This window comes from Perna viridis, chromosome 4 (genome assembly GCF_037379345.1).
Source record: "Perna viridis isolate PV_CMFRI_1.1 ecotype Kerala chromosome 4, ASM3737934v1, whole genome shotgun sequence".
Taxonomy (NCBI): domain Eukaryota; kingdom Metazoa; phylum Mollusca; class Bivalvia; order Mytilida; family Mytilidae; genus Perna; species Perna viridis.
The window spans coordinates 37,341,974-37,369,705 of record NC_142448.1 but is presented as its reverse complement, the minus strand read 5'-3'; the positions used below and the strand labels follow the sequence as shown (position 1 = coordinate 37,369,705).

At 32.3% G+C, this 27,732-nt stretch overlaps 2 protein-coding genes across 4 annotated transcripts in view; one reads left to right on the top strand and one right to left on the bottom strand.

The window, feature by feature from the left end:
* Positions 1 to 27,732, top strand: part of LOC148619965 (uncharacterized) — a 49,286-nt gene that overhangs the window by 4,744 nt on the left and 16,810 nt on the right. The window contains exons 2-8 of one of the 3 annotated variants that reach the window (XM_088580416.1): positions 3,788 to 3,874; positions 4,378 to 4,528; positions 5,576 to 5,724; positions 15,756 to 15,856; positions 16,243 to 16,380; positions 17,826 to 20,927; positions 22,881 to 22,916. In XM_088580416.1, the coding sequence (XP_088436542.1) occupies positions 3,832 to 3,874; positions 4,378 to 4,528; positions 5,576 to 5,724; positions 15,756 to 15,856; positions 16,243 to 16,380; positions 17,826 to 20,927; positions 22,881 to 22,916 (3,720 nt within the window). In that variant the 5' untranslated portion in view covers positions 3,788 to 3,831. Of the gene's footprint in view, positions 1 to 3,787; positions 3,875 to 4,377; positions 4,529 to 5,575; positions 5,725 to 15,755; positions 15,857 to 16,242; positions 16,381 to 17,133; positions 17,282 to 17,825; positions 20,928 to 22,880; positions 22,917 to 27,732 lie in introns of those variants that run through there. The other 2 variants (XM_088580417.1, XM_088580418.1) reach the window with 2 other exon arrangements.
* On the bottom strand, positions 7,767 to 12,775 carry LOC148619966 (uncharacterized). The gene is made up of 2 exons (XM_088580415.1): positions 12,621 to 12,775; positions 7,767 to 8,750 (listed from the first exon to the last, which is right to left on the bottom strand). Exons 1-2 carry the CDS (start codon positions 12,698 to 12,700, stop codon positions 8,117 to 8,119), a joined length of 714 nt encoding a protein of 237 aa, XP_088436541.1. The 5' UTR covers positions 12,701 to 12,775; the 3' UTR covers positions 7,767 to 8,116.

The window sequence follows — 27,732 nt, the reverse complement described above, 5'->3', positions numbered from 1 at the left end:
ACAGTTAGTTACCAACAAGTATTTCTTTTATCTTGAATTAAGTAGTAGTCTTCGTAAGAATCATGCAAATTTTGTAATATGTAATACACCCCAAAAAATGCTACACATTTTTATTTTTTTTTTACTTTATAGGTCTTTATGAAGAAATGTATAATTATTCATTCCAATCTGTCTGCTCTTAATCCACATTGAAAATCCAACATTTTCTATTGTATTTTAGTGTCATTTATAGAGTTACATTTTGTGTCTCCCTTAATTTTGAATTCTACTGTGCATTCTTTGTAATATTTATTGCTTAAAAACAATATTTACTAGTATATGATAAGCCACATGTTAATTTCTGTTTACTATAACATTTTAAACAAAATATCAAAAATTAATATATGTAGAATTTCCAACCATGAATCACATTTTGCATGATTCTTATCAGGAGTGCTACTTAAGTCCTGTATCACTTTAATAGTGCCTAATTTCTAAAAGTAAAAATCTCATTTTGACCATACATGTACATGTAACTTTAAAATGTTCGAGGTCATTTCAATAAGCAATTATTGTCAATTGGGTCCAGCCCATGCTAATCTTATTCCTGTTTATAGAGAATTAATGACCCTGCTATACAATGCCCCATCCAAAACAAGCTGAAATTCAAAATAGGTACTGTACAGTGAAATCTCTCTTAATCAAACCACTTGTGGACTGAAAGATTTGTTCCATGAATGCATATGTACTGTTTACACAGGTTAAAAAGGTACTGAAACTAATACCAATGGACTTCAAAAGAAGTCTGGTTTGCACAGGTTACTAGGGTCCAGTTTTAAAACTATACAAAAGATGGTTTCAAGCAGGGCTATGAAACTGCCCTTTGAATCAACCATTGGTCAATATCCTTTCAGTTATGTACTTTTGTCTCTGACTATACTGCATGTATTTGTTGGTCTTCTTATGACATACTGACCATTACTAGCAACATCTGTAGTCTATGTATAGAGCCTCATGTTTCTATGAATTATCCTTGCAGACTGATAATTAGTACTCACAAAGTTTACCTAATGAAAAAAGGTTTTATATTGGGTTCAAATTAAGGAAGGTCTAAAGTCAGGGACCTTCAATTTCTGATCTTGGAAACATTTATCTAGGTCATTGACCTTCAAACCTATTATTGACACTTAAATGTGGGCTTCGATTTTTCCTCTAGTGGATATCTGATTTCAGATTTCGAAAGATCTAGGACTTTCCACTCTTTAGAAGTTAATTTTAATCCCAGGTTGTATTTTTGTCAAGATTCTGAGGGAACAAATAGTTGAAATATATTGGTGGAGATTGTAGAGGGCTATTAAGCTAGGGTTAAACATGCATAGAAAACACTGAAGATTCATGACCAAGTACAAATCCATTTAAGAATCATGAAAATAATGACAAAAAATTTAATTATATTGGTGGGGACTGTAGAGGGGTATTAAGCTATGGTCAAACATGAATAGAAAACACTGAAGATTCATGACCAAGTACAAATCCATTTAAGAATCATGAAAATAATGGAAAAAAAATTGCTACATCGATAATTTTTGTCAGCTTCCTTGACTACTTTTCAGAAAGTCACATATTGATGACAGTACTATCTCATGGTGGAAAAGTCAGTCAATATAGTTTCTCCCTTAGATTTGTTAGTCAGAGTAGAATGATTTGATCCCCATTCATACATGGTAATCCTTCCACATTGGGGGAGAGGGGGGGGGGGAGACTCCCACAAAATTAATTTGAAAAATTAGAATCTCCCACATAGAAATATTATGAGAGGTTTATGGTTAAAATTACAATATTACTATATTTTCTGTGAAAAATACTAATTAAATTTTTAATGCCAAACATTTGTTTTTATGTAAAATGGTTTAAAATCTCCCTCTTGAGACAGTGACAGGGGCAGAGTCTCCCACAGCTGTTCCAATTGTTAACAGGTATGCCAGTTCAACCAAATAGTTTTTCCCTGAACTTACCAGTCATAGGAGTTTTGGTATTTCCAACATCAAAGTTAATGTATTTGTTTTCTTTTTTCCTGTCCTTAAATCCCTATGACACTTTTAAGAAAGATGTTACAGATGACTCCTTTGTGGTTGACATACTTATCGTGTGTGTCCTTGGGTGGATTTTAACATGACATAAAATGAGTTGTACGAAAACAATTAGATTAAAGACCAAAAAAATATTTACATTTACCAGTATTGTATGGCAAAAGCTACATGCAACATAATACAGTTAATTCACATGACTTCTCATGACATTCCCAAAAGTGTAGCACACTCAAATTACATTGTAATAATTTTTAAATAAAAAAAGGTCTTGCCAAATGGTGTATAGCTGTAAGAACCTCTCTATAGACCCTGAAGCTAAGCAATTTTTCATCTCCAGTGAGGTTTTTTGTCTATCAGGAATCAAGCTAGCATTAGATTAAATCATGGTGCTGAAAAGCATATGATTGCTTTATTGACTTATATGTGAAGGACATAAGCTGCAGCAATAATGAAAGTTAGATGGATTATTGTTGATTGTTTTTAATGACTAGGGCTAGCAAGCCATGCTTTAGTTAGATAGGCAAAACAAAACAAAAAGCATCATAACTACTCAAGTCACTCTGATTCAAAACTACCATTTTAGTAGCAGTCTTTATCAAAATCAGACAGAAGGTGATTCATGCATATCAAAAACCCACCAAATTCATTTTATTTCTTGTTCAAAAACAGTTATTGTTCACATAACCAATTTTAGTTTTTCATTTGGTTGTTGCACTTTTGAGATATAAATTATGTGGATAGTACATTTTTGCAAGAGTTATTGTTCTTGATTCAGTTTGATTTTAGGGGGAGATGAATGTATGATATTCTAAAAAGTGCAGATCTGAATGCAGAAATGATTATTGCATGTGAATGTATAGCATATGTGAACTGAAAAAGCAATTTTACACCATGAGTCACTTTACCATTGGTAGTGTCTGAATTTTATGTGGACTTGTACTTAAATAAACACAAAAGGAAATATAAGTGAAAAATAAAAGTAGTCCATTAAAGATATTCAAACTTAAAATTTGGTTACTTCTACTACAGAAAAAGTACTGGAAAATTTCCTGCCTGAATTTTTACACTATAACCATTCAAAAAATATTTCAAGATAAGTAACAGATTTAAGGACATAGGGAGAGTTGTTTTTAGGATCTCACAAATGTATTTATACAGTTTCAATGATTAACATAAGATATGATGAATCACCCCATGCCTGTTTTTTTAGGCAGAACCTTATTTAACTTATATTTATTTTCTTTCAGTATTATCAGTTAACAAAATTATGGCTACAAATTGTTCCAACTTACACAATTGTTAGGCCTTATTTTGATAAGATTGTATATAATTGAAAAATGTATTACTTATATGTTATCATCAGATCCTCTAACATAGACTCTTTTGTTTATTTTTTGGCAGCCACATTGTTAGAGTCCTGTTTTAGAAAAAGTCTTGAATAAATTTTGCAAATTGCCCATTAAATTGATACCTTTAAATTACATTTCACTTAAGTACATCGGACAATACATAATCATTTTTTATCCATGCATTTTTGACATTCTCTTTTGCTTCTAATTGCAGCTGCACATAATGTGTCAATTGGAACTTGTCAGCAGTTTTTGCTATGCTCTTTTGTGTAACAAGAATAGCTGAGTAGTTCAAATTGTACAATGTATTTGAAATAAAGCCAGAGTTATCTCCTTTGTTTACTAGTCCCCTTTTTCATATATTTTCAGAATGATGAGAACAGGCCATGCAGGTGTAGGATCTAGACACCAGAATGGATTTTAATATCCCAAAGATCAAGAGAGTTGAAACAAAGGGTATTTTAATTACTGCATTTTATGATGTGATCCAGTTAGAAAATTAGGGCAAAAGCACACGTGTGTGGAATAAACAGATTTTTTTCCTTCTCTGCTAAATTAAAAAGGGGCAAATTTTGTTAAATTTATGTATAATACTTGTCAGTAAATATTAGTCTACTGTACATGTGTATTAACTACTTTGGGATCAGAATTTCAAAACAGTATTTTTATTTAAAAAAGGAAGAAATTCAGTACTTAAGTATTTATATCAAAGTCCTTGTTCAAGATTGGTGAACTGTTTTAGTTTTCTAAGATATTGTTGTAAATACTTTGATATTTGTTGTACCATATTTCAAAAAGAGAATAATGTCAACAATTTGCATTTCCAAGTTTTTACTAATTTTGAATAGATTGAATTGAAACATGAAATCAAAACAAATTGCATAAATAAATACAATTTAGCAGTGATTGTTAGCAGCATCCATAGGACAGCATAGCTCACTATCATTTTTATATTTCAGATAATTTACGAAATGTAGCCTTGAAAGGAAGAGATTCCCAGGATGTTCTTGATATTGCCCAGAGGTCATTCTTGGACCGAAATTTTAAAACAGGATGGGAGGTCACAGCAGTACACTTGGTGGAAAACAAAACATTGGAAGAAGCTTATAGGTGTTGTATTAGGGTGTTTTTCTTGTATATTTTGGAAATATAAGGCTAAAAAGTTCTGTAAAACGGAATCACCATAAAACTAGGCAAAATGTGACACCAAATTCACCAAATACCTAGACTAAAAAGTAACACCAAACTAACCACAAAGCAGAGATAAGAGGTCACACCAACTTCATCATAAAACAAGGCTGAAAAAATACTGCCAGTGACAAAATTCACTAAAAAAAATTTTGGCTGAAAAGTCATACCTGATTTTTTGGTACAAATTGATATAATTCAACAAAATATGATTTTCTGTTGATGGTGTTTCTTTTTTTTTTTTTTTAATTTAGACTTCAGTGACAAATTTCACCATAAATAATCTTGGCTGAAAAGTAACACCATGTTCACCATAAAACTAGGTTGAAAAAAAAACGCATCAATGACAAAATACACTAAAAAAATCTGGTTGAAAGGCATCACTAAATTCACTAAGGATTTACACTTGAAAGAAATACCAAAATCTAGGATAAAAAGGTCACCATTGACAAAATCACCATGTAATTATACCTTGTTTTTGATACAGTTGGAGAAGTACCAACAACAACACTGTTTCCTTTAAGTGTTAGTCCCTGTAAGAATCAGGCAGTGGTAGGAACATGGGATGGAAAAAACGTCATTTTGATAGTGTAATTTGACTATTTGCACCATCAGAATCAAGGAAAATGGACAAGGTTTTCCATATCATGCTGGACCAATGAGTTATAATTTCATTGCAATGCACTGGAAATAAACATTTCAAGAGCAGATAATTATGTCTAAAATCTCATTTTTCTAAGATTCTATTGAAAAATTTCCACGCAAAGCGAGTAATGCAGAGATCAAATAATGGTCTTTTTAAATAGAGAAAGTATCCTTGAGTGACCTTACAATGTCATTGGTGGAGTTTTGACATGCATGTTTCTGATTTTTACCATTTTGCCTGATTCTTACAAACACTTACACTTAACTTTGTATGTGGATGTATTTGTACTAAAAAAACACCAATGTTTCTTTACTGTACTTCAGAACAAAGAAAATTGAGATGAAAGAAGATGGACGACATGCTAGAGAGTTAACAGAACAATATGCTTATCTGAACATGAAAGACCAGAAGATATCACAAAAAGTGGCTCAAGATGGACTGAAAACTAGAGAGCTCAGTTGTAATTCATTAGGTAAAAACAGTTACCATTCAGGTAAAGTAATGGGTTATTGTATTTATGGCTACCACTGATACAAATTGACTAAGAAAGCACCAAGGCTATTTGGGGCTTGAAAACCAGTGATTCCCCATTTAATAAAATAATTAGGAGGTGGCAGGATGTCAACTACTTTAGACTTCTGTCACTTGATTGATACTTAACATCCAAAGAGTTAACATTTACCTACAAAGATTATTTACACCTACTTTGGGTATATAGTGATAAGGGTGTCCATCCTTCTTTCCTTCCATTTTACAGAGGGGTACTCATCTTGTATTCTTCACCACTCCGACAGCATTGCATGGAATTTAATGAAACTTTTACAGAATCTCTATTACATTTTCCCATTGTGCATCTCCTGTTTTAGAATTTACTCCAAATCAATTTGGAGGTCAATAGTTTCATGTTATCAAATGGGGAGTTGGGGTATGAAGTTTTTGAGCTTTCTAGTTTTTTGTTGGATTCTTGATTTCCTGGTTTCATACAACCCAGGATAACATCATTTTGGAGCTTTTTTTTTTATTCACAGAAGTTGCACAATGTAGGCTTAAACAAGAGCTTAGATTTAAAATTGATTAGGTACAAAGCTTAAGTTTCTTATTCACAAAAAGACCGTCTGTAACAGAAGAAAGCTCAATTTTATTTCCTGTGGATCATATATATCGAAAGTAAAATGTGTTTAAAGATACAGAGTTTCTTAAACCATAGTATCTCACAGATTGAAGCAAAAAATGAGATAGGTATGAATTTGTGATAGTAAAATTTCCTCTAAACCAAATAAACTATATAATACAAGTTGAGAACAGGCTTAAAAATCTGAAAGATCTTTACATAAATAAACCTAACAATTCACTTGCATCAATAGACAAAATTTTGTAGCCTAAGTAATTACCAGGACTTATTATCCAATTCGAAAAAAATTAACTTGAAAAACTGTTCTTCCATTTTGCTTTTTTGTTCTGAGAAATCCCTAACAAATCATAGTCAAATTTTGTCATGATTTCATGTAACACAGGCATGTTAAATTTCATTATAAAAGAAAATACTATTGTCAAACAATATTTTGACTCCATATCTGAAAAATTGCTTGATTATAAAATTGTTTTTGAGAAAGGGGAGCTAATTCAATATATTTTTTTCTGTTAGCCTTGCCATACCAAAGACTGATGTTCAAATTTTTGATATTTTAATGTATGAATTCTAGAATTATACCGCTTAAGTAGTTTTGTTAGTGCATAGAAGAATCTTTCTGAATGTCCATTTATCTGTCCACATATCTTGTAAGTGCTTCCAAAATTGCTCACTGGATTTTGATGAAATTTTGTAGGAAAGTTCGGCAGCATATGCAGATGTGCATGAGGGAAGAAACTACTGTGCTTTGCCTGCAGGGTATAATTCACTTAAGCATTTTGCATCCATTAAACCACTCAATAGTTATTTTTCGATACCTTTTAAGGATGAAATTTGAACTTACGGATTTATATGTTTTAAAAAGTCTTGTAAATTCTACTCCTACTAACCTGGCCCACGTTTCATAAAAAAATCTCAAACTGTGATTTTCCTCACTTCCTTCCTCAATTCAAATTATGACCAATCAGATCCCTTGAAATTGAAGATTTGAGGGAATTATCAACTTGAGATTTATTTATGACACCCAGACTCATTTAATGGAAATTTATGAAACTCTATTGGAAGGTTGTGTGTTATATGTAAATATGCATGAATGAAAATAACTAATGTCAGATCACTATTTGAGGAGATATTCAACTTAAAGATTTGACATGACTATAGTCACTTGAAGCTGGTGTGTTCTCTCGGTGAGCTTTCTAACAGTTTTTTTAGTTTTATAAGAAACATGTTAAAAACCCATTTTATTTCCTCATTGTATATTAATTAGATTTTTATTCAATAAGAATGTTAACAAAAACTATTCATTTTGTGTATAATTCATTTAAAGGAGTTAATTTGAGTGTCAAATCCCTGAAATATTTATTAGAATAAGAAGAAAGAAGAAATGATGAGAGTTAAAGCTTTATTTCTATTACTGAACATTCAAGTGATTTAAATGCAGTTCAACATCAGTTTTTTAAGTCTAAAACAGAAAATATCGTAGTGAGCCAGTGATTGAATATGATTTAATCAACTTCAGCATTTTGTGAGCACATAACTTTTGAATTACAGGACTGTGATTAAATTTATGTGAGAGATTTCCTGCCATTTTACATTTTTCAATTTTTCTACAGATTTCATTGGAAAAACGGATTCTCCTTCAGTCTTTTCTGATTAAAAACATTTCTCCACTATATGAGAAATAATTAAAACCAATCACAACTGAATTAGATTCTATATTTATCAAGCAATTGCATTAAACAGCTGTTTGTTTAAATCCTTTGATGTATACATTTTCTAGTGATTGTACACTAGCGGTTGCTTCAAGTTTTCCAACAGAAAGAGCATGCCTCGGTAGCTGTCTTTGAGAACTTATAGTCATATTCTTAAAATTTGACCTTTTCAGGTCATGAAGAGATTTTGATAAAGGCATTGATTTAGTTCTGTTATGTCTGACTGGGAAATCTAGTGTTGCTGATGAAAAGGGCTCATCTGTTCTTGTTAAAAACTCTTCATTTCCTTCTACAAAACCTGCATTGTCCCTGCCAGAAAAATCTTCAACTGTCCAGATTGGATTCTGATTGGTTGATCGATGTACTTCTTCATTTTCACTTCCTAATGATACATTATCACCATTTTCATTCAGATATTCAGTTCTGGTGACTGTTTCAGTTTCATCTTTGCTTGTGTTTTTTTTGTTGCAAGAGCAGCATGATATGCCCACACACTTGTATCGAAGGTGTAACACACAGTCACAGCAAGGAAGACACAACAGACAACTGCAAACATGAATCCCCAACTGTCTAAAGAGACTTTGGCAATCTTCAGGTCCTTCTGAACAACAGGCATCCGATTCTTTACTATTTTCGTCTTGTAAATTTTCGTTTGACCTAAAATATTTAAATAATTTGGCATTATTGACTTGAAATACTAATGCAACATCATATGTATCTTTAATTTTGTGTATAATGTTATAAATTTTAGGGCATGTGATATGTTTGTTGGGAACCAATTATCATGGTTTTCCTGGGTTTAACACAGGTTTGGATTCAGAATTGCATTCAATAGAATTTTCAATGTATGATGGAGGTTGTTAACTTTATGAATTTATGAATCTGGAAACAGTCCTTTTTCCCCTATTACTGATACAGTATTTCATTATTGACTCCTTTAAATTGTCATGCATACACAGATATATTTTTTAAAAGACTTTTCACGTCATTTTCACAGATATATTATCACAGATATACAGCACACGGTATTGCATTTGAAAATTTATTGTCATCAATCTTGATTTGATGATCTCTAATAACCATTTACAGGCTCAACTAAACTCAACCATTAAATATTGGATTTTGCACTTGTATGTACAAATTTGCCACTTATGGCTAATCTTGTGTAAATTTGTTTATGGTTTATACCAGACAAAGAAAGGATATTGAATTTGAGGCTTCAAGAACAGTAATAGTTCATGGTAATAAGCATCTGAACATAAAAAAATATCTAAAATGCTTCTGTTATACATGTATATGCAGTATTTAAAAATTCTTTGTAGTAATTGAATTTAGTCTCTTTTCCTTTGGCTTCCATTAGAGTGTCTCCATATCCTTGACACTTTTCATACATAATCCAAAACAGAATGCATGGTCATACCTGATTTTCCTCTACAAATTGATATGATTTAGCAAAATATAATAAACCTTACACTAGAACAAAAAATTCAGATTGGTAAAGTTTACCCTGTGCCACCCATATCATAGGATCTGCCTGATTTTTACTTGGGCAGTTCTTTTTACTGTTTATTGCTTCTCATTTTGTCAACTAAGACCTTTTTTAATCCTTTTAGAAGAGTAATATGAGCTAAATGTCAAGCAACATTTGTTACTCTTTTATACAACTTTTCTGTTTGATAAAAAAAATCTTTTACTATGGTATTGTTTTGTCTTCAAAATATTCTTAACATAATGTAATGATAACTGTGATATGTTTAAATTTCCTATAGTAACAAGTGCTTTTTACTTCCTGGTTTCATTTTGTTTTTTTCTGCAAGTAATTCTGACACCCCTCTTCAGTAGGGACATTGTTATATTACATTTTCTCACTGAAAAGATGAGAATATTTCTATTTTTAGCCGTGTGAGATTTCCTGATCTCACTTGCAGATGAGATTAGTACACGTAACATTTGTGACCTTACAATAAAACCTTTTATTTTGTATTGTAAATTCAAATGAATTTCAGCAAGCAGGGCAATCTGAATTTGGCATATTAATAACAATATAGATTTTTTAAAGTAGGAAAAAGAATATAACACTGCCAGAAATTGCAAAACTAGAAAATCTCAGACACACTCAGGAAAGGTTTTGATGTTCTTCGACCTTGGGTGTCTGAGATTTCTCTGTCTTGCACTCTCAGTAGTGTCAGAATCTTAATATCTAGCAGTGGCAGAGGGGGATGCAGGGGATTGGCACCTCCTCTTTTTATTGGAAAGATTGCCATTTCATGTGTTAAATTAACAAAAAATGGCAAATAATATCCTAGAACCCCTCTTTTAGCTCACTTGGCCGAAAGCCATGTGAGCTATTGCCATCACCTGGTGTCTGTTGTTGTTGTCGTCCGTTAACAATTTTTCAAAAATCTTCTCCTCTGGAAGCGGGATTATATGAAACTTTGAACATATGTTCCTTCGGGTCTCTTGCACAAAAGTTGTGTTTAGATTTTTGGTCCGTCGAAAAACATGGCCGCTGTTACTAAAATATGACATAGGGGTCAGACTAGTTTTTCACATATATCTCCAATACATTAGGTTTAGCCAAATTTTGTCATGGGTAAAAGTGTATAGCATGATGAGATCTATCTGTGGTCAAATTTTCATTTTAATCTATCAAGTCATTTAGGAGTAATTTCCCTTTTTGAGTTTTCTTGCTATTTTTAATGTTATTTCTTTCAAAAATCTTCTCCTCTGACACTACTTGACCAATTGGAACCAAACTTGGTATGAATGTTCCTTAGGGTATATTGCTCAAAAGTTGTGTTTAGTTTTTTGATCTGTCAAAAACATGGCTGCCATTACTAAAAATTGAACATAGGGATCAGACTGCAGTTTTTGGCATATATCTCCAAAACCATTAGGTTTAGCCAAATTCTGACATAGGGTAATAGTGTTCAGCATGAGGAGATCTATCTGAGGTCAAATTTTCATTTTGATCTGTTAAGCCATGTAATGGTCCTAATGATAAGTCCTGCCAAAGTCTTCTTGAGTCAAAATTATTAGACAACTTCCTGTTAAATTCATTGAAAGACAAAATTTAACCAGGTGAGTGATTCAGGCTTCTGGGAGTCCCTTGTTTCAGAGGAACCCGGGCTGGCATCCCTCCTTTTCAAAGTCTGGATCCGCCTCTGTCTTGTAGGTTAAAGTTTCTTCTTACTAAATCTTTACATGCAACATCATGTGTAGTGTGCATTTAGCTGGCTAATTTTTTTTGTCTGAAGGTTGTAATGGATGATAATGAAACTATAGTGTTTTACACAGTGAATAACATTTTGAAATATTGAGGAATCTCTCTGTTGTGCTTGCTCACAGTGTACAGTGGTAGATCCAGAAATTCGGAAGGGGCTGACTGGTCAAAAAAAGGCCTGCTGTTTTTTTATGTAATGCAGGATCCCCCTCAAATCACCCTATGGCTTGTGTTAGTATTGACAATACCATTCATCATGTAATAAAATTGCTTATCAGTTAAATGTTTTGTGATTTTCTAAAATTTAAGGGCGTGTAATTTTCTCTGATATTTTAATAAAAGTGATATTGAATAACTTGTCTAAACCAAGCCCAGGTTAAACAAAAAAACTGTTCAAACCAAACCCAGGTTAAATCTAAAACCTGTCTAAACCAAACCCAGGTTAAACCTAAATCCTGCCTAAACCAAACCCAGGTTAAACCTAAAACTCTGTCTAAACCAAACCCAAACTAAACCTAGAACATGTCTAAACCAATTTACACTAAACATAAAACCTTTCTAAATCAAAAAGTCATTTTAATCATGAACCTCTGTAAACAGAATGGCTTACTAAACAGAACATGCCCTTCAGTCCAGAAGGTGCTTTTTTATTTAGGTAAAATCTTCAATACTATGGAGAAAACAAGTACACATACATGTTCATATAACCTTTATGTTGCTACAGAAGTTTTATGTTCGTCATCATGATCTCGTGGATCGTTATGGTGTATCCATCTGCACCATGAAAACTGATTTATTCAACGGGTCATAGTTTTCCTTTCCTCGTTTGTCTACCCTGGACTTGACTTTTTATGAGCAACTCGGCGGGTGTTTCTAGAAAAGCAGAGGACGCTTACCCTACCAGTGCACTTGCTCCATGTTCCCAGTTTTTAGTGGAGTCTGAGTTGCTCATTTGCTTTTGTTACTTTGTATGTATGATTTTAGTTACTGTATGTTCTTTGTTGTGTATGTCTGTTTTCCATGTCTGGTCTTTGTCCCTGGATTACATTCTTTGATTACAGCTATAACCTTGGTTCCCTTGATAACTCCTTCATGTAGTGTTTTTTTTAGCTGAGGATTGACATGAAACCAGGGTTTAACAACTAAGGTCAAATTTAATACAATTACATGTACATGTAATCTGTACATGGCTTAAGTGTGACAATAATCTGGTCCTTACAAGGTCAATTAAATTGAAATATTGATATTTAGCTAAAACCTTTCAGAATGATAATAATTACATGTAAATCTTAAGTCTTACTTACATCTTTAAACAGAGCTTTCCATCCTTGTAAAACTCACAGTTACAATTCTTGCTAGCGTTAGTACAATTTATGAAGTACATGATGTGTACTTATAAAAACAAAAAAATGTGAAATGAATCATTTGATGGAGGAATTGACCACTTAAGTATTTCTCTTGTGAAAAACGTCACTACGGAAGTATTGTAAATTTTAACAGTATTAAATTTTGTCAATTTTTAAAAAAAGAATAAGGATCTATTTAATTTATAGATGATTTGACATTTTTGTAGGTTATTAAAAAGGAAAAGTTAAGTAGCTGTCTTCATAAGAATCATGCAAAGTCTGAAAAATGTGATACACACCAAAAAAGGCCACATATTTTTATTTTTGTAATTAAGTTGTTTTATGGGTCTATACTATGAAATGTGTAATTATTCATTCAAATCTGCCTGCTTTCAGGAGATAACCAACATTGAAAATCCAATAGATTCTATTGTATTTGAGTGTCATTTACAGAATTATCTCCCTTAATTTTGAAATCTACGGTGCATTCTATATAATTTTTATCTCCTAAGAACACAGTTTATATGAAAAACTGAATGATAATTTCTGTCTACAATGGCAATTCAAACAAAATATCAAAAATAAAAATATGTAGGCTTTTACCCACATTGAATCACATTTTGAATGATTCTTAGCTGGAGTGCTACTTAAATATTTATTACAATATTTCCTGTTTTTACCTTGTGTCAATTTATAATATTCAATATATTTTGATAAAGCTAAAATGAATTTTGAACTTGTTACCAGTATTTGTTAAGAAAATTCTTCCCTGACAACAAATAATGGATTTCATAATTTTGAATCTTGACCAAAAAGCTGGTTTTGACTTCTTTAGGGACTGCATCCAAACTCAACTCAGCAAGTTAGGGGAAGTGGGAATATAGAAATCATCTGTCATTCTGTCCTTCCATTGGCTTGTTCAAAAATATTGTAAACACATATTTTCCTTACTTACTCAAGAGATTTTGATAAAATTTTGATAAAATTTTATAAGATAAGCATCATAAGTCGATGTGCATAATGGAATATAGTTATTTTCTAATGCCTTCAGAGTTAGGTAAGCCATCTTAAGGATTTAGCTATTGGAAGCTGGAGGGATATTTTTTTTTGTGAACTTGCTCAAAGTTTTTTTTTTAACCATGTAATTATTTTACGAATGATTAAAGACCAATTCCTACTTCCATAGTTTAAATTCTTTCATTCATGAAAACTTTCTTCAAAAATGCAAATTTGTCATTGATTCTAGAAAAAAAAACACTAAGCGGTGGATCCATGACTTTTCAGATGGAGTTAACATCTTTGAAATCTTTGAGAATGACTGGGGTTGCCACAAATTTGTTCAAAATGCGAAAAATATTGTAAAGCAATGGTGAATACCTGCTAATCAAATTTTTCAATTTTCTTCTTGACTTTAGTGCATAAAGTATTTTATCTTATTACAAGCCAAACCATTGTAAAGGAAACAAATACATATTTGCATCATATCAAGAGGCAGATTCAAGAAGGGGGTGGGGTTGCAGGTGGCAACATAGAAAATAATCAGAAAACAACAAAGTTGAAAAACAATCCAGTAACTTTGTTATCTAGCTATGAAATATATGAATATAACGCTTTTTTCAAGAATATTTCTTGAGGAAAATTTGGGTACATGTGTTAGCCCTTCCTTTTTTATGAATCTGTAGATCTGCCACTGGATTTCTGCTATTTCAAGCATTTGTGATGTTTGCCAAGTATATGACTGATTTATAGCTGCAATAATTAAAGCTGGCATAAGAAATTTTTTACTTTATTGATGTGGAATTTTTCTAATAACTGCAAAAATTAATATTCTTAGCAAAAACTGAAAAAAAAAATGCAATGTTTAATGCTTGCAGTGGTTTCTGAATTTACAATAAAATGAATTTTTGGGTCGTTAAAATTATACTGAGTGTAAATCCAATTCAAATTTCTTATGATCTATTTTTAGAAAGAAAGGAAGTCATAAGTTTATGAAGATTAACTTATAAATGAACTATTCTCTCCCTTACATTTATAAGTTGTCAATTTTTAGTTTATCAATTACAAAAATGTTGTGCTTGTGCTTGTTAGCTGTCAATAAAATGTTTTGCTAAGGTACATTAGAAAAAAAACTACTAGAACACTCATGAAAAGGACAACCTTGTTTCACTTGGGTTTTAACATGTAAAACTCTCAAGTTGGATTATGAAGCATAAAAATAGTTTCTTTGTGCAAATCTATATTAAGTGATTAACCTTTTTGTTAAAATCCACTGAGTGTTTAAGGAGGAGTTTGTGAACAATCAGACTACCGATAACTGACTGTCTTGGTGATACACTCCTGAGCTTTATTTAAGGCAGGAAAACATGACTAAACTAGGAAATTTTCAGTGCAGTTTATCACATTAGTATCTCTTGGTCCTGCTAAAATAGTGACATCTTTAATGTCTGAAGAGATTCTAATCTGCATGTTACATCATAAAGTCTATTGCAATGGATACATGCACGAAACTTGTCTGAACCCAATCATAAATAATCCCAAAAGCTTGGCCTAACATATATAATATATAAAACAAATTATGTACTTTGAACCTCAGGGTTCAGTTTATTGAGGTTTTACTGTATTAAAGCCTCACTCAATGAGTGGATAATATATTGGAAACATTGTTCGATTCCATCACTATTATCTTGACTACTAATGGATGAATTATTTTTTTAATTGTGTGGCCTTATATAGATTGGGCATATGTTGTAAGAAATTCTGGTTGCTATCCAGTACATGTATCAACTTCCTTTATGAATGGAGTTTTGCAACTTCATGTTACTAAATGTAGTGGACCATCAATCTGTCCTTTAATCCACACAACCTTTGATACAAGTTATCTTTATGGAAAGCTCAAGTTGTTGTTTTTACATTATTTTTGGTTTCCATGTTATTGAATTTTAAACATCAAAAAAAGGGACAGGCAACCTACCCGAACAAAGCTGTTTATTATTAATTTCATTGTGTAGCATTCAGTCTTAACTAATGGCAGCTATTTTTGCAACCTGTATCTCTCTTGTTACTATGGTAACATATGTAATTTTGATATTTTAGGTAACAGTAAACAAGGGATTTATCTCTGTAAGCATGCTGATGTACAGTTACGTCTGTTTGACATGTCGGCGCAGGACAGCTGTCAACTCATGGTGTTTAAGGTATAAAGTTCAGTCTCAATATCATTTTTGTAAGGAGGAAATTTCTTTTGAGGTGTCAATCATAAATATTTCATCAGTATTTTATAAAGGTTTTAATTTGAAATTTGTTTGACCAAATGTGACAACTTTGCAGGGAAAGAACTTAACATTTCAATTTTCACCATATACTTATTTGCACTGTTTTTGTGCTTAGCATAACATGAATAAAATAGTTTCAGCAAAAATCAGTTAGCATACAGTAGTTAGTTTTACACTTTGATTGATGATTGATTGGTAGCATTGAAAAGTATCTTTTGTATAAGAATTCTTTTGTATTTTTACCTTATTGTTTTATGCTTAGATATTTCTCAGGATTTTACCATTTATTTTTTTTTGTTATTTGACAGATTGTATTGGGGAGGAGTAAAGTTATGAGTGTTCAGCCGACCATGTCGGTTGATCCTACCCCAAATTATGATTGTCACATTAGTCAGTTGAAGCCATCTCCTACAGATCTTCTCAGTCTCCAAGTCACTAGGTCACATGTAAGTCACATAACATAGGCAGATCCAAAAGGGGGTTGGGACAGGCCTTCTCTTATGCTGCAAATAAGTCAGTAAGTAGACCCAAACCTTGTTTTTTGGAATTTTTGTATCTGATACTGTATTAACTCTTCAGCCTTGAAGTCACTAGAACACATGTAAGTCATATGTGACAAATATTAATTTTTCTTGGGCTACATGTATGTTGTTCTTGCCATGGATACAAAAAAAAACAGGTAAAGTACTGTATGATACAATATTACTAGATTTATCTTTCTTTAGACAACAACAGAGTTCACGACAACAGAGTTCACTCTGTGATGCTATTTAAAATTTGATCAAATATTACTCAACATGTATGATTTCTACATGCTATTCAAATGGTTTAATTAATGTTTTGAACTTGTGAAAGCATGCTTTACATAGAAAGCCCTAGTAGTTAAATAGATATTTTCAGTTGATGAAATGATTTTTATGGTAAGGCCTGCAAAAGTCTCTATTGATTCCAAGTTTGAAGACTACTTCTTATTAGAGTTGCCTTTGAAAGGCCAGAAATGACATTATTGTCAATTTTTGTAAAAAAGTCTTTATTAATCCAAGTTTTAAGACTACTCTTTACTAGAGTTGCCTTTTAAAGACCAAAAATGACATTATTTTCAATTTTTATATAAAAAAAATAAAATTAAAAGGAATTGATTTTAGGTGTGTATAAGCTCAAACCAGAAATGAGCTTTATCCTGTCTGGACAAAATCTTGAGTAAATGAAAGGATCTCTGTGAAATTGTATCACACTGTGTCAGGCTTCGATTGACTAATAGGTGTAGTGACTGGAACCATTTAGGAATCAGAGTGGAGAAGGGGACCACAAACAAACATTTTCCTGGTTTTTAAGCAGTTGATACATGTATGTACCTGGCCACTCAATTTGAAATTTTTCAAGATACTGACAGATATTCAGGCTCTGTAGAACCTCTTTGGTTAAATTTCACTTTGATGTGTAATGATTTTATTAAACATTGATCACTTCAAGTTTGAATTTAATAATTACAGCATATTTCAAGACTACATTGTTTTTTTCTTTGTACTTCTATGTCTAAGAATCAGGCAAAATATGTACATAAGGTGTGGCACATAAAGAAACGAAATGAGATCTAAGTATTTTTACATCATAACGCCCAGAAATAACAATAAAAGTGTTTTTAAGTTTGCCTTCATTAAATTTGATTCATCAAGTTTAGTTGAAATGTACTATGAAAAATGGCAGGAAAATTTTCTTGCACTTTTTCCCTATATTAATATCTATGTCACAGATGCTTTGGGATAAATTTAAATAGCTTATCAGTTGTTTTCTAGATGTACTAAATATATTTTAGGCAAAAATTATGTGCCACTCATTGCCAGATTCTTGCACAGAATGGTACTTAAAGACTTTCTTATATATTTTTCAGCTGTACCTCTATGAGTATGATGATGACACATGTGAGCCAGTCCAAAGGCCACGCCAGTGTTTACCCTATGCCGTTATTACATACAGGAAGAGTAAAGAAGTAGCCCAGAATACCTCTGGGGGTATGTCATATAGCTACAACAGGCCTGCAAAACCATTGGAAGTTAAGGAAGCTAGTGATATCCATGGGCTTGGTAGTCGTAGCAAAACCGATACTTCCATGATTAAAGGTGCAACACGTCGACCTCTCACTAAACAAGAGAGGAGGGAGTTATTTGAAAGACAACATGCTGATGCATTAAGAAGACAAGCCTTGCAAGAGGCAAGGCCAATAGAAGCCAATACAGACCCTGCTAAAATATATGTTGCCAATACTGCATTTACAAAAACACAGACGCGTCATGACCCCAGAGTAAAACATGCTCCACCGTTTATACCTCCCCAGCCAGCTAGTATTGGAAGCCAGAAATCAGTAGTTCAAGGGGTTGACCCTCGCAGATTATCACAGGAAAAACAAACTCATGGGATGCGATATCAGAAACAATTATCTGTGAATATCCCACGTCAGCGACGTTTTTCTGGAAGTACAGGAAGTCCATCACCAGATGGTGACACTTCAATAAGTGATGCACTGACTGATCTCATCGTGAAAAACCAAATTAGGGTTGATGCATCTGGTCGACCTGTTCTTCCCCCTACTGTAAGAACTGAGGAAGAAAGGGTTCAATCAATTAACCAGAAATTTGCTGACGAAATTCAAAAACATTTACAAATGACTGGAGTTGTTGACTTGCCAAGACAACCATTGAGTGTAAGTTCTGAAAAATGCCAAGAACAGTTGGTTGAAGATTACACACCTCAACCAATGGAAATTGAACCAATGGAAATTGAACCAATGGAAACTGAATCAACAGGAAGTTATGACAACATTGAAAAAGGTGATGAGCTTGAATTCGACAGTAAAATATCTGAATTGTTGAATCAGGCTAGTATGAAACCTATGGACAATCTTTGCATTTCTGAATCCTCTAGCAGTGGGCAAGTAAATGTTCAATCTGAACTTGGAAAGCTTGGTACTGACATAAAGAAAAATGCAGTTGACGGAAATAAAAAGAAAATGGTTGAAATGAGTAGTACAGAAACTTCTACCAAAAAGCCTGAGATTGAAGATGAAGAAGATGACGATGATGATAAATTGGTTATAGCTGATATGGATATTGAAAGTAAGAAGGCTGAGGAAGTTGAAAAATTGAGAAAGATCAAAGAGAGTTCCCTTGAAAGAGATCTATTGACTTATGTTAGTAGGGATGACATCAAGAAAAAGGATACTGATAAAAGTGAAACAGATGAAAATGAAAGTAGGAATACTGAAGAGCCTATAAATATTGTTGTTGTCAAGGAAGAAACAATGAATAAGAATGAACAGTTGAAGATGAGGAGGGAAAAAATCCTCAAAGAAGTACAACATTTGTTAGAAAAATCAAAAGAAAAGTCATTTGATAGTGACACTGATTCTTCTAAAGATAACAATGCCAGCTCTCCATCAACAGGAGAAAAACAAATATCAGAAAGTAAACAAAGACAGCAAGAACCTTCTCCTGTAAAAATGCCTTTACCAATGCCACACACCAGTGAATATGAATTTGAAAGTCGGTTCAGTTCTGATTCTGAGGCTGAAAGTGATGATGGTCGATATGAACACCAAAGTACTCCAGTTTACCATAGACCTGTATCTAGACCAAATTTCCACGAAACCCCTGAGAAAGTGGATCCAAGAGGTCCATATGATGTTCAAACTAATCCCCAGATAGTACAGTCCAAGTCTGACACTTGGGTTCAGAAAGATTTGTTCAATGCGTATTCTGATAATAATGTTCCACCAAGTAGGCCATTGCCTCATGGTCACAATCAATGGCCTCAGCAACAATTGCCTCAAGGATATCCTTCTCAGAGTCTTGATCATCCTCAACATAATCAAGGTCATCAGCCATACATGCCTAGTCACATGAACCAACAACCACATCCTCATCAAGCTCCTCCTCCTCAACAGAACATGCAGTATCCTCCTCAGGTGCAAAATCCTCCCAACCCAGGAGCACCACCTCCACCTGGACCAGTGTTGAATTCTCCTTTTGAGCCACATCTATATCCTCCAAGAAATGATGGAGGAGGATATCCTTCATCTTTCCCTGCACAGTCAAGGTCAGACTCAGATGTGAGATATCAAAACCAATCACAACACTCTGGACCTCCCTATGTTCAAGACCAGGATTATAGACGAAGGCCAACTCCAATGGACTTTTTACATGTACAGAACTTGGACCATCGACAGCAGGCCTTGATTGATGTCAACCCTGAAACTGGAGATGTTGACTATCGTAGACTGAACCCTGTTAAACCTATTCAGAATCAATCTCAAATGGCAGAACAGTTTCCACAGTCTGGTAGGCAAGCACCTTATTTGCCTTCTTTGAATATTCCACCACCCATGCTCAACCAAAATAATGGCCCACCAGGTCCAAACCAGCAAGGAATGCTAAATCCTAACATGTTGAGTCCCACAGGAGCTGGGGCGAATTGGGGTAAATCTGACACAATTGGTCACACCTCACCATCAAAGGACAAAAAAATATCATATAAAGATTACAAAGCCAGGAGAAAAAATAGCCCTATCAGAGGTGAAGGGTCACAAGGGTCATTTGAAAATGCATTACAAACTGCAGATCTAGATGTCAGCAATCTTAAGAACATTTTGGAGACAGTTAATGTCGTATCAGCTCTTAGTCATGACTTTGCCGAAGGTGAAGAACCTACTCAATATATTGATGACATCACCAAGGGCAGTTCTCAGCCACCCATCAAGCACACAGGAAAACTGGCTTTTCTCAATGATGTTAAAGATGATGAGGGTCTTTTCAATTGCTATGGAGGTGAAAAAATTCCTGGCATTGGTGATCTAGCCCCACAAGCCATCACTACAGAGAAAATCAGCCTGTCTTCCATCCTTGGGACAAAGATAGACATGAAGAAATTTGAGGACACAGATTTGAGACAGGAACAGGACAGACCTGAAATTCTTGATGCACAAGGAAACCCCATAGAGGTAAGACCAAATTAATTTTCCGTCTGTGTAAAAATCAGGAAGTGGATGAAACATGGTATGGAATATAATCTTCCACTTTGACAATGTAATATGACTACAATTATTTGTATTATAAAAAGAAAGGAATACTCACAAGATATTCAACATTATATCGGTAAAATGAGTATAGTTTCATTGAAACACACTGGAAATTAACATTTCAAGGGCAGATAACTGTCAAAAACATCAATTTTCTAACATTACAATGAAAAATTTCAAAACACATCTAGTTATTGGTCGATCAAATAGTGGTCATTTCAAATAGAGAAGACTTCTTTGAATGATGCTTTATTGACAGATTGGTTGGTTTGACATACATGTTTCAGATTGACAGATCGGTTAGTTTGACAAATACATTTCAGATTGACAGATTGGTTGGTTTGACATACATGTTTCAGATTTGTTCCATTTTGCCTGATTCTTACAAAGACAATTTAAGGAGGTAGACCTAGGGTAAGGGACATAACTCTTGAAATCAGTGATATGTTTGTATCATATTCAATTTCACCAAAGTCTATCAAGCTTTTATTTGAAACAGAATGAAATCAATCCTTGTTACTTTGATGCTTACATGAGATTGATATAATATGCAGAATACAAACGTTCTTATGATTTACAAGAGTTCTGTCCCTTACCCTAGGTCTACCTCCTTAAAAAGTAGAAATATTCATGATGTTGTTACCATCTATACTTTTGGCCTTTGATGTTATTGCTAGATAATTACTGATGCATTTATAAATTTGTTTAAAAAATGTTTTATCTTTTAAAATTTCTGATGTTGTAATGTAGCACTGAAGTTTTTTTTATTCTATAAAATATCATTCTGTAGAAGTTTACTTATATTTTATTGTAAGCAATAAAAAAAGCAATAAATTTGAATTTTCAAAGAATAGTAAAGATATAAAGAGAATAATGTTTTGGAAATCATCTGATAAATTGCATTTAATTTGAGAGATTTGTTGCATGCTTTATTTTGCACATGTTAGCTTCAAAGATAATTTACATGCAATTTCATTTCTTATTGCATTCAGATATTAAATTTCTTGTACCCAATTTATTCCAATTTAGTAAGTATTTGTATTTTCTATCCCTGGTACAGGATTACCCCCCTTTGTGCATAGACATATAACACTTCTAAAATAGTGGTGCTGTCAACAACATCTATAATGTTCTGTCAAATTTAAAAAGTGTCATTTTTGCAAAATTTTGGTTAAGTTGTCACTATCAGATGAAAAAATAATTTAAATTTATACAAACCATATTAATTGCTAAGTAAGTGATAAATATATGGGACTGTGTGAGATCAGCTGTTGTAAATTGGGCAGATTTCAGATTTGTGTTTTTCATTTGCGGAGTTAAATTTTTTTTTTTCTTACACAATTTTATTTTTTTCAATTTGTTTGTTTCATTAAAATAATATGGTTTGTAACAGAGTCTCGTAATTTGGAATCACATGACATGTTTTTTTTTTGGTACTTGATCAATCAGAAATTATTTATTAATTGAAATTGACACAAACTTTTTGAGTAAATGTCTCATATTTTTTAGTTCAAAGCCTTTGGAATAAATTATTTTTTTTAACAATGATAAGTTACTCGTAGCCTAAAATTATCTTGGTGCTGGTATGATGTACAATATTGATTAGATGAAGTTATTATAAATACTGAAGTTGTAATCAACTTTTATTTCTTTTAGGAAAGGTATAAAATTTAACTTTATAAACTTATATTGAACTTGAAGTAATCATTGCAAAAAATGTATTACAAAAATTAACTGCATTGAATATGTCAACAATTTAAAGGTTTATAACAAATGTATCTACATTTATTAGAAATTTGTGGATATAGTGAATGGCTTGTATCAGTAGAAGCTTCTAATGTATTCTTGTTTTTGTACATTGTTGTTGCTTTTCAGAGAATTCATGGCAAATATCCTTGGGAGGAGTTGCATGTATGTAAACCATCACTTGTATTAAATTTGCTCAAAAATCTCATCAAATGTATCATTTAAGGAATGAGTTTTCACTTGGAAGTTTTCTATCATGTGATTTTTAGAAAAATCATATTAGTTCCTTCTTATATATTTAGCACCATTTCAGTGGTGTATGCTTGTAACTTCATTCAGCTGTGATATTTAATAATTGTTTATTATTTCACACAAATAAATAGTGAACCTTTAGGAAACACTGTATATAGAGAAGTGAAAATTCATTCCTTTGTTTTATTCTCTATCCTTAAGCTTGTTTGCTGATTTTCAACCCAGTAGATTGTAGAAAGCTTTATGGCTTGTGAGTTTTTCTTCTTCTTTTCATGAAGTAAGATGTCTGATGTAGAGCAATGTTATTTTTCTTGGGAGAACAATTTTTTAAAATTTTTATTTCAAAATGTGAAGCATGGACAAATTCATTTTTCGACCATGGGCGAATAAAATTATCAAATAGTCATTAGCTGTAGTGCAAGCCAAAAAAATGTTTTTTTCATGAAATTTTAGTTATCAATAGAACTGTAAAAGGGGTAGTTTTTGCAGGGTGCTACTTTTCATGGGTTTTAGGGGTCTGTCTAGAAATGCAAAAATAAATATATACTGTGAGCTAAAGCACCACTTAGCATCCAGTGAACTTGAATTGATGAAATTTTTTGTTTAACTTTTTTGCATCAAAATCGACAAATTTTACACCCACCAAAATAACATAGTATATGATAAAACATATGAAGAAATTCATGAATGTTTAAATCATACTCAGTAACTGGGATAAAAAAATTTAGGATGAAACATTTTCTATTTAGTATTTTAATAGGTCTTTTAAATTATTTGTTAAAATTTGTAATTTTAATGGGACATTTTCAGCTAGATTGCCCCCTCTAATCCCAACCACTGTATGGGTACTGGTTGTACAGGATCCAGTTTTTAGCTCACCTTGCCAAAGGCCTTTTGAGCTATTGCAATCACTTGGCGTCCATCGTCATTGTCGTCTGTCGTTGTTAACAATTTTTCAAAACTCTTCTCCTCTGAAACTTCTCAACCAATTGGAACCAAACTTGGTTTAAATGTTTCTTGGGGTATCCTGCATAGGACTGATGTGGGTATTATTGATCTATTAACAAACATGGCCACAATTACTACAAATAAAACATAATTTGTAGGTGTCAGACAGAAGTTTTCCCATAAATCTCCAAAACTGTCAAGTTAGGCCATATTTTTATGGGGTAAACGTGTTCAGCATTATGAGATCTATCTGTAGTCAAATTTTCGTTTTGATCTGTTGGGCCGTGTTAGAGTTTTTGCCCTTTTTCAACATTTTTTTCCTGTATTTTTAATATTATTTCTTTCAAAAATCTTCTCTTACTAGACTAATCAGAACCAAACTTGGTATTGCAAAGAACTGGTGTGAGGATTTTTGATTCATCGTGAATTTTTTTGCATTTATCTCCAAAGCCATTAGGTTTAGCCAAATTCTATCGATTGCTAAAATGATTCTCATTATAAGGCTTACAAAATTTACATTAGGTCAAAGTTGTCAGATGACTCCTTGTTAGAGTTATTGCCCTTGAAAGGCGAAAAATGATGTTTGTACAGTTTTCACCCAATATCTTCAAAAACTTTGATAGATAGAAAGAGTCTTTTTATGAAATGATCCTAATGATAAGGCCTGTAAAAGTGCTGAGATCAAAGTTGTCATACGACTCCTTGTTAGATTTATCGCCCTTGAAAGGTAAAATATGATTTTTTACCAGTTTCAGTCAATATCTTGAAAACTATAATAGACATGATGAAACTTTCAATTGATGAAATGATCCTTACAATAAGTCCTACCAAAGTCTTCTTGAGTCAAAATTGTTGGACAACTTCTTGTTAGAGTTATTGCCCTTGAAAGGCAAATATTTAACCAGGTGAGCAATTCAGGCTTCTGGGAGCCTCTTGTTTTTTACCGATTTCCTTTATTTTAAATAACCAAATTATTTTTTAAATAATGAATCATAAAAGAAATATTGCTTTGCATCAGTTTTTGGCCAACAAACGCTTGCTTACTCTGTTATGCAGCAGAGCCTAACAAAAGGGACTAAAACATGTTTCAGGGTACACCATAGGTTTTTGGTAAATGGTCACTTTAACTTTTATGAGTTTGAAATTTTTCACATTTTAGGATGCTAAACTGCAATGCACATATTTTGTGGTCCTATGTAATTTAAGCAAGTATTGTCGTAGAAAGCTGAAGCAGTAAAAGGTTGTAAATTTGTTACTTATAATTTTCTACATTTCATTAAAAGAAAATAATAACACATGAGATATGATTTCAATTTTCCAAATGTTCAAATACCATTAAGTTATCAGTTTTTGGCCAATCAGGAAATAGAATTACTATCAAGTTGTTTAGCTATAGTTTAGTTCCATTCTGTTACACGTTATCCCTTAATTCCATTCTTGATTATTAAGGTTGATCATACTTAATATTTCCAATAGACAGAGTTGACCTTGACTGATCATACTTTAAAATTTTAATGTAAAAAAATAGGTCACCAAACTTGATTTTGAGATAATTGAGCCTCCAAAAAGGCAATTATTGTGGATTCTGTAGGGAATTTACGATATTTTACTAACTACTTAAAAACTGGTTCATAGAATTTCTCGTAAATTTATATTAAGAACACAGAACTTACATTCTTTCATATTTCAAAAGGAAAATTGGGGGTCACTGAACTCTTTTTCTTGTAATATAAAGAAAACTATAATTCCCAATACATTTTCCGTCCAATTATCTCCCTTTTGAAAGTTTTTCCCAGCCCATTGTCTCCCATTGAAAGAGTATTTTTTCCCAAATATTGTTTGCAATTTAACCATTCTATGTTAAAAATTCTTTTAAATTAATTTAAACATATTATTTTTACATCATTTCAAATACTATTAGTTAATAGAAAATAAATATGTGTTTATGGTTTTGTAAGGTGACAGAAAAGAATGCTCTGTGAAATAGGTATGATCTACCTTAATTGTACAAAACCTTAACCTTTTTTATATACCATTACCTAAAAATTATCTTATACAGTAACATGCCATATTTAAGAATTGGCTATGATAAAAAATTTGTCTGTTGTAAAATAACATAAATTTTCCATGTGCATATTGTTTATTGCACAAAGTACAATAAACAAAATATGGAAAATTTATGTTATTTTTTAATAGACAAAATTTTTATCATGGCCAAAAACATATTTTTTGTCTTTAAACATGAGAGAAGTAGCTCTGAATTTAACTGAATAAGGGCATGTCAATATTTTTTTATCCATTGAGATATAACAAAATTATTTTAACCAATCAGATTGCAGTATTTATCTCAGATTAATTTATAATCATTTAAACGTTTCCATCTTTTCTTAATGTGGCTTCTTCTAAACTAGCATGCAGTTATTGAAACTTTTTGTAAGACCTTTTTCTATTATAGCTTGCTTATTTTGGGATTATTTTAAATTATAGAATAATTTCTTTTCTTAATTCTTGAACTATAGGACTGAAAATGTATGACCTTTACAGTACACTCAGGGATATTTGTTTCTCTAACACTGAAGTCTTAAGTTTTAAATCTGTGTTTGTCGGTGAAACACTGTATCAATCAGGTTTTTTTTTGTGAAATATCAGTGTTACATCCACCCAGCTGGGGTATCCTATATTCCGGTTGTTAATTTTATTTGGAGAATCATTGACCTCGGTGTAAAATTCCCCAGCACGGTGAAATTAATCATATTGATCTCCTACAACAATATGGACATTGGTATTGTTCCTGAAGGACCGGAGCTCCTGAGTCCCTGACCTTCAAAATTCATTGGGTATCCCTGAAAAATCACAATGGGGAGTCCAGGGGACTTATGAAAATTCTCAATTTAATTGCCAAAATCTACACTAGTAATACGAGTCAATTGTCAAATCCAAGCTGTCAGCACAATAAAACAGGGGTTGAGATGATAAGCATGTGGCATTAACAATTGACAAATATAACAAGAAAAGTTATTAAGAAAATGTAAAATAGATATCTACATTGATTAATACTTCATAAATGTACCATATTCAGTTATACATTATAAATAATTGAAGTCTATTTGATTACCAGACACACATCAAGTCTAAGGTTCGTCAAGGGATTGTTTTATATCGGAGTTCAAAATTGTTTAACAAAACTTATCATTAAAATAAAGATATATAGTTGGTGTTGGCTAGGTGGTATCTGGGTGTTATAGTGGGTGTAACACCAAGTTTCAGGTCGGATTTAAGTGTTAGAGAACAATTTCACTCAGAGTGTAGTGTATGCCTAAATGTTTACTAAGGTCAAAATGTAGCACAATATTTTTCTGCCATTTATTTCCACTGTAAGTAAAGATACAAGAAATCAAGTCATTGTCTCTTTAATGTTTTCATTGTACCAGTATATTTTTTTAAATCAGAAATAATAAATAATGAATATTCCTGTAATTGCTTTATAACTCATATATATCAAGATGAGATATAAGCTGCTTTTTGTATACTTAGAAAAATTGTGTAAAGTCATTAAAAGAACTTTTATTCTGAATTATACATATACGATTAATACATTTCTTCCTTACAAAAAATAGTTGAGGGTTTAATACAGTCACTATAAAATGTGTGAATGACAGACAATATATCGGACAAAAATTCAGTGGGTCAGACAAATTTTTTAGGTTTTTTTTTTTTTTTCATTATTAATGTGATAAATAATACAGGCACCCCTCTAATCCCAATAACTGAGATTCAGCCA

Bases quoted from the DNA above. Each gene is read 5' to 3' on its own strand.
- LOC148619966 (XM_088580415.1), bottom strand. From the start codon at position 12,700: ATGTACTTCATAAATTGTACTAACGCTAGCAAGAATTGTAACTGTGAG. The intron at 8,751-12,620 runs GTAAGTAAGACT...TAAATATTTTAG, and splicing joins GGAAAGCTCTGTTTAAAGAT to GTCAAACGAAAATTTACAAG.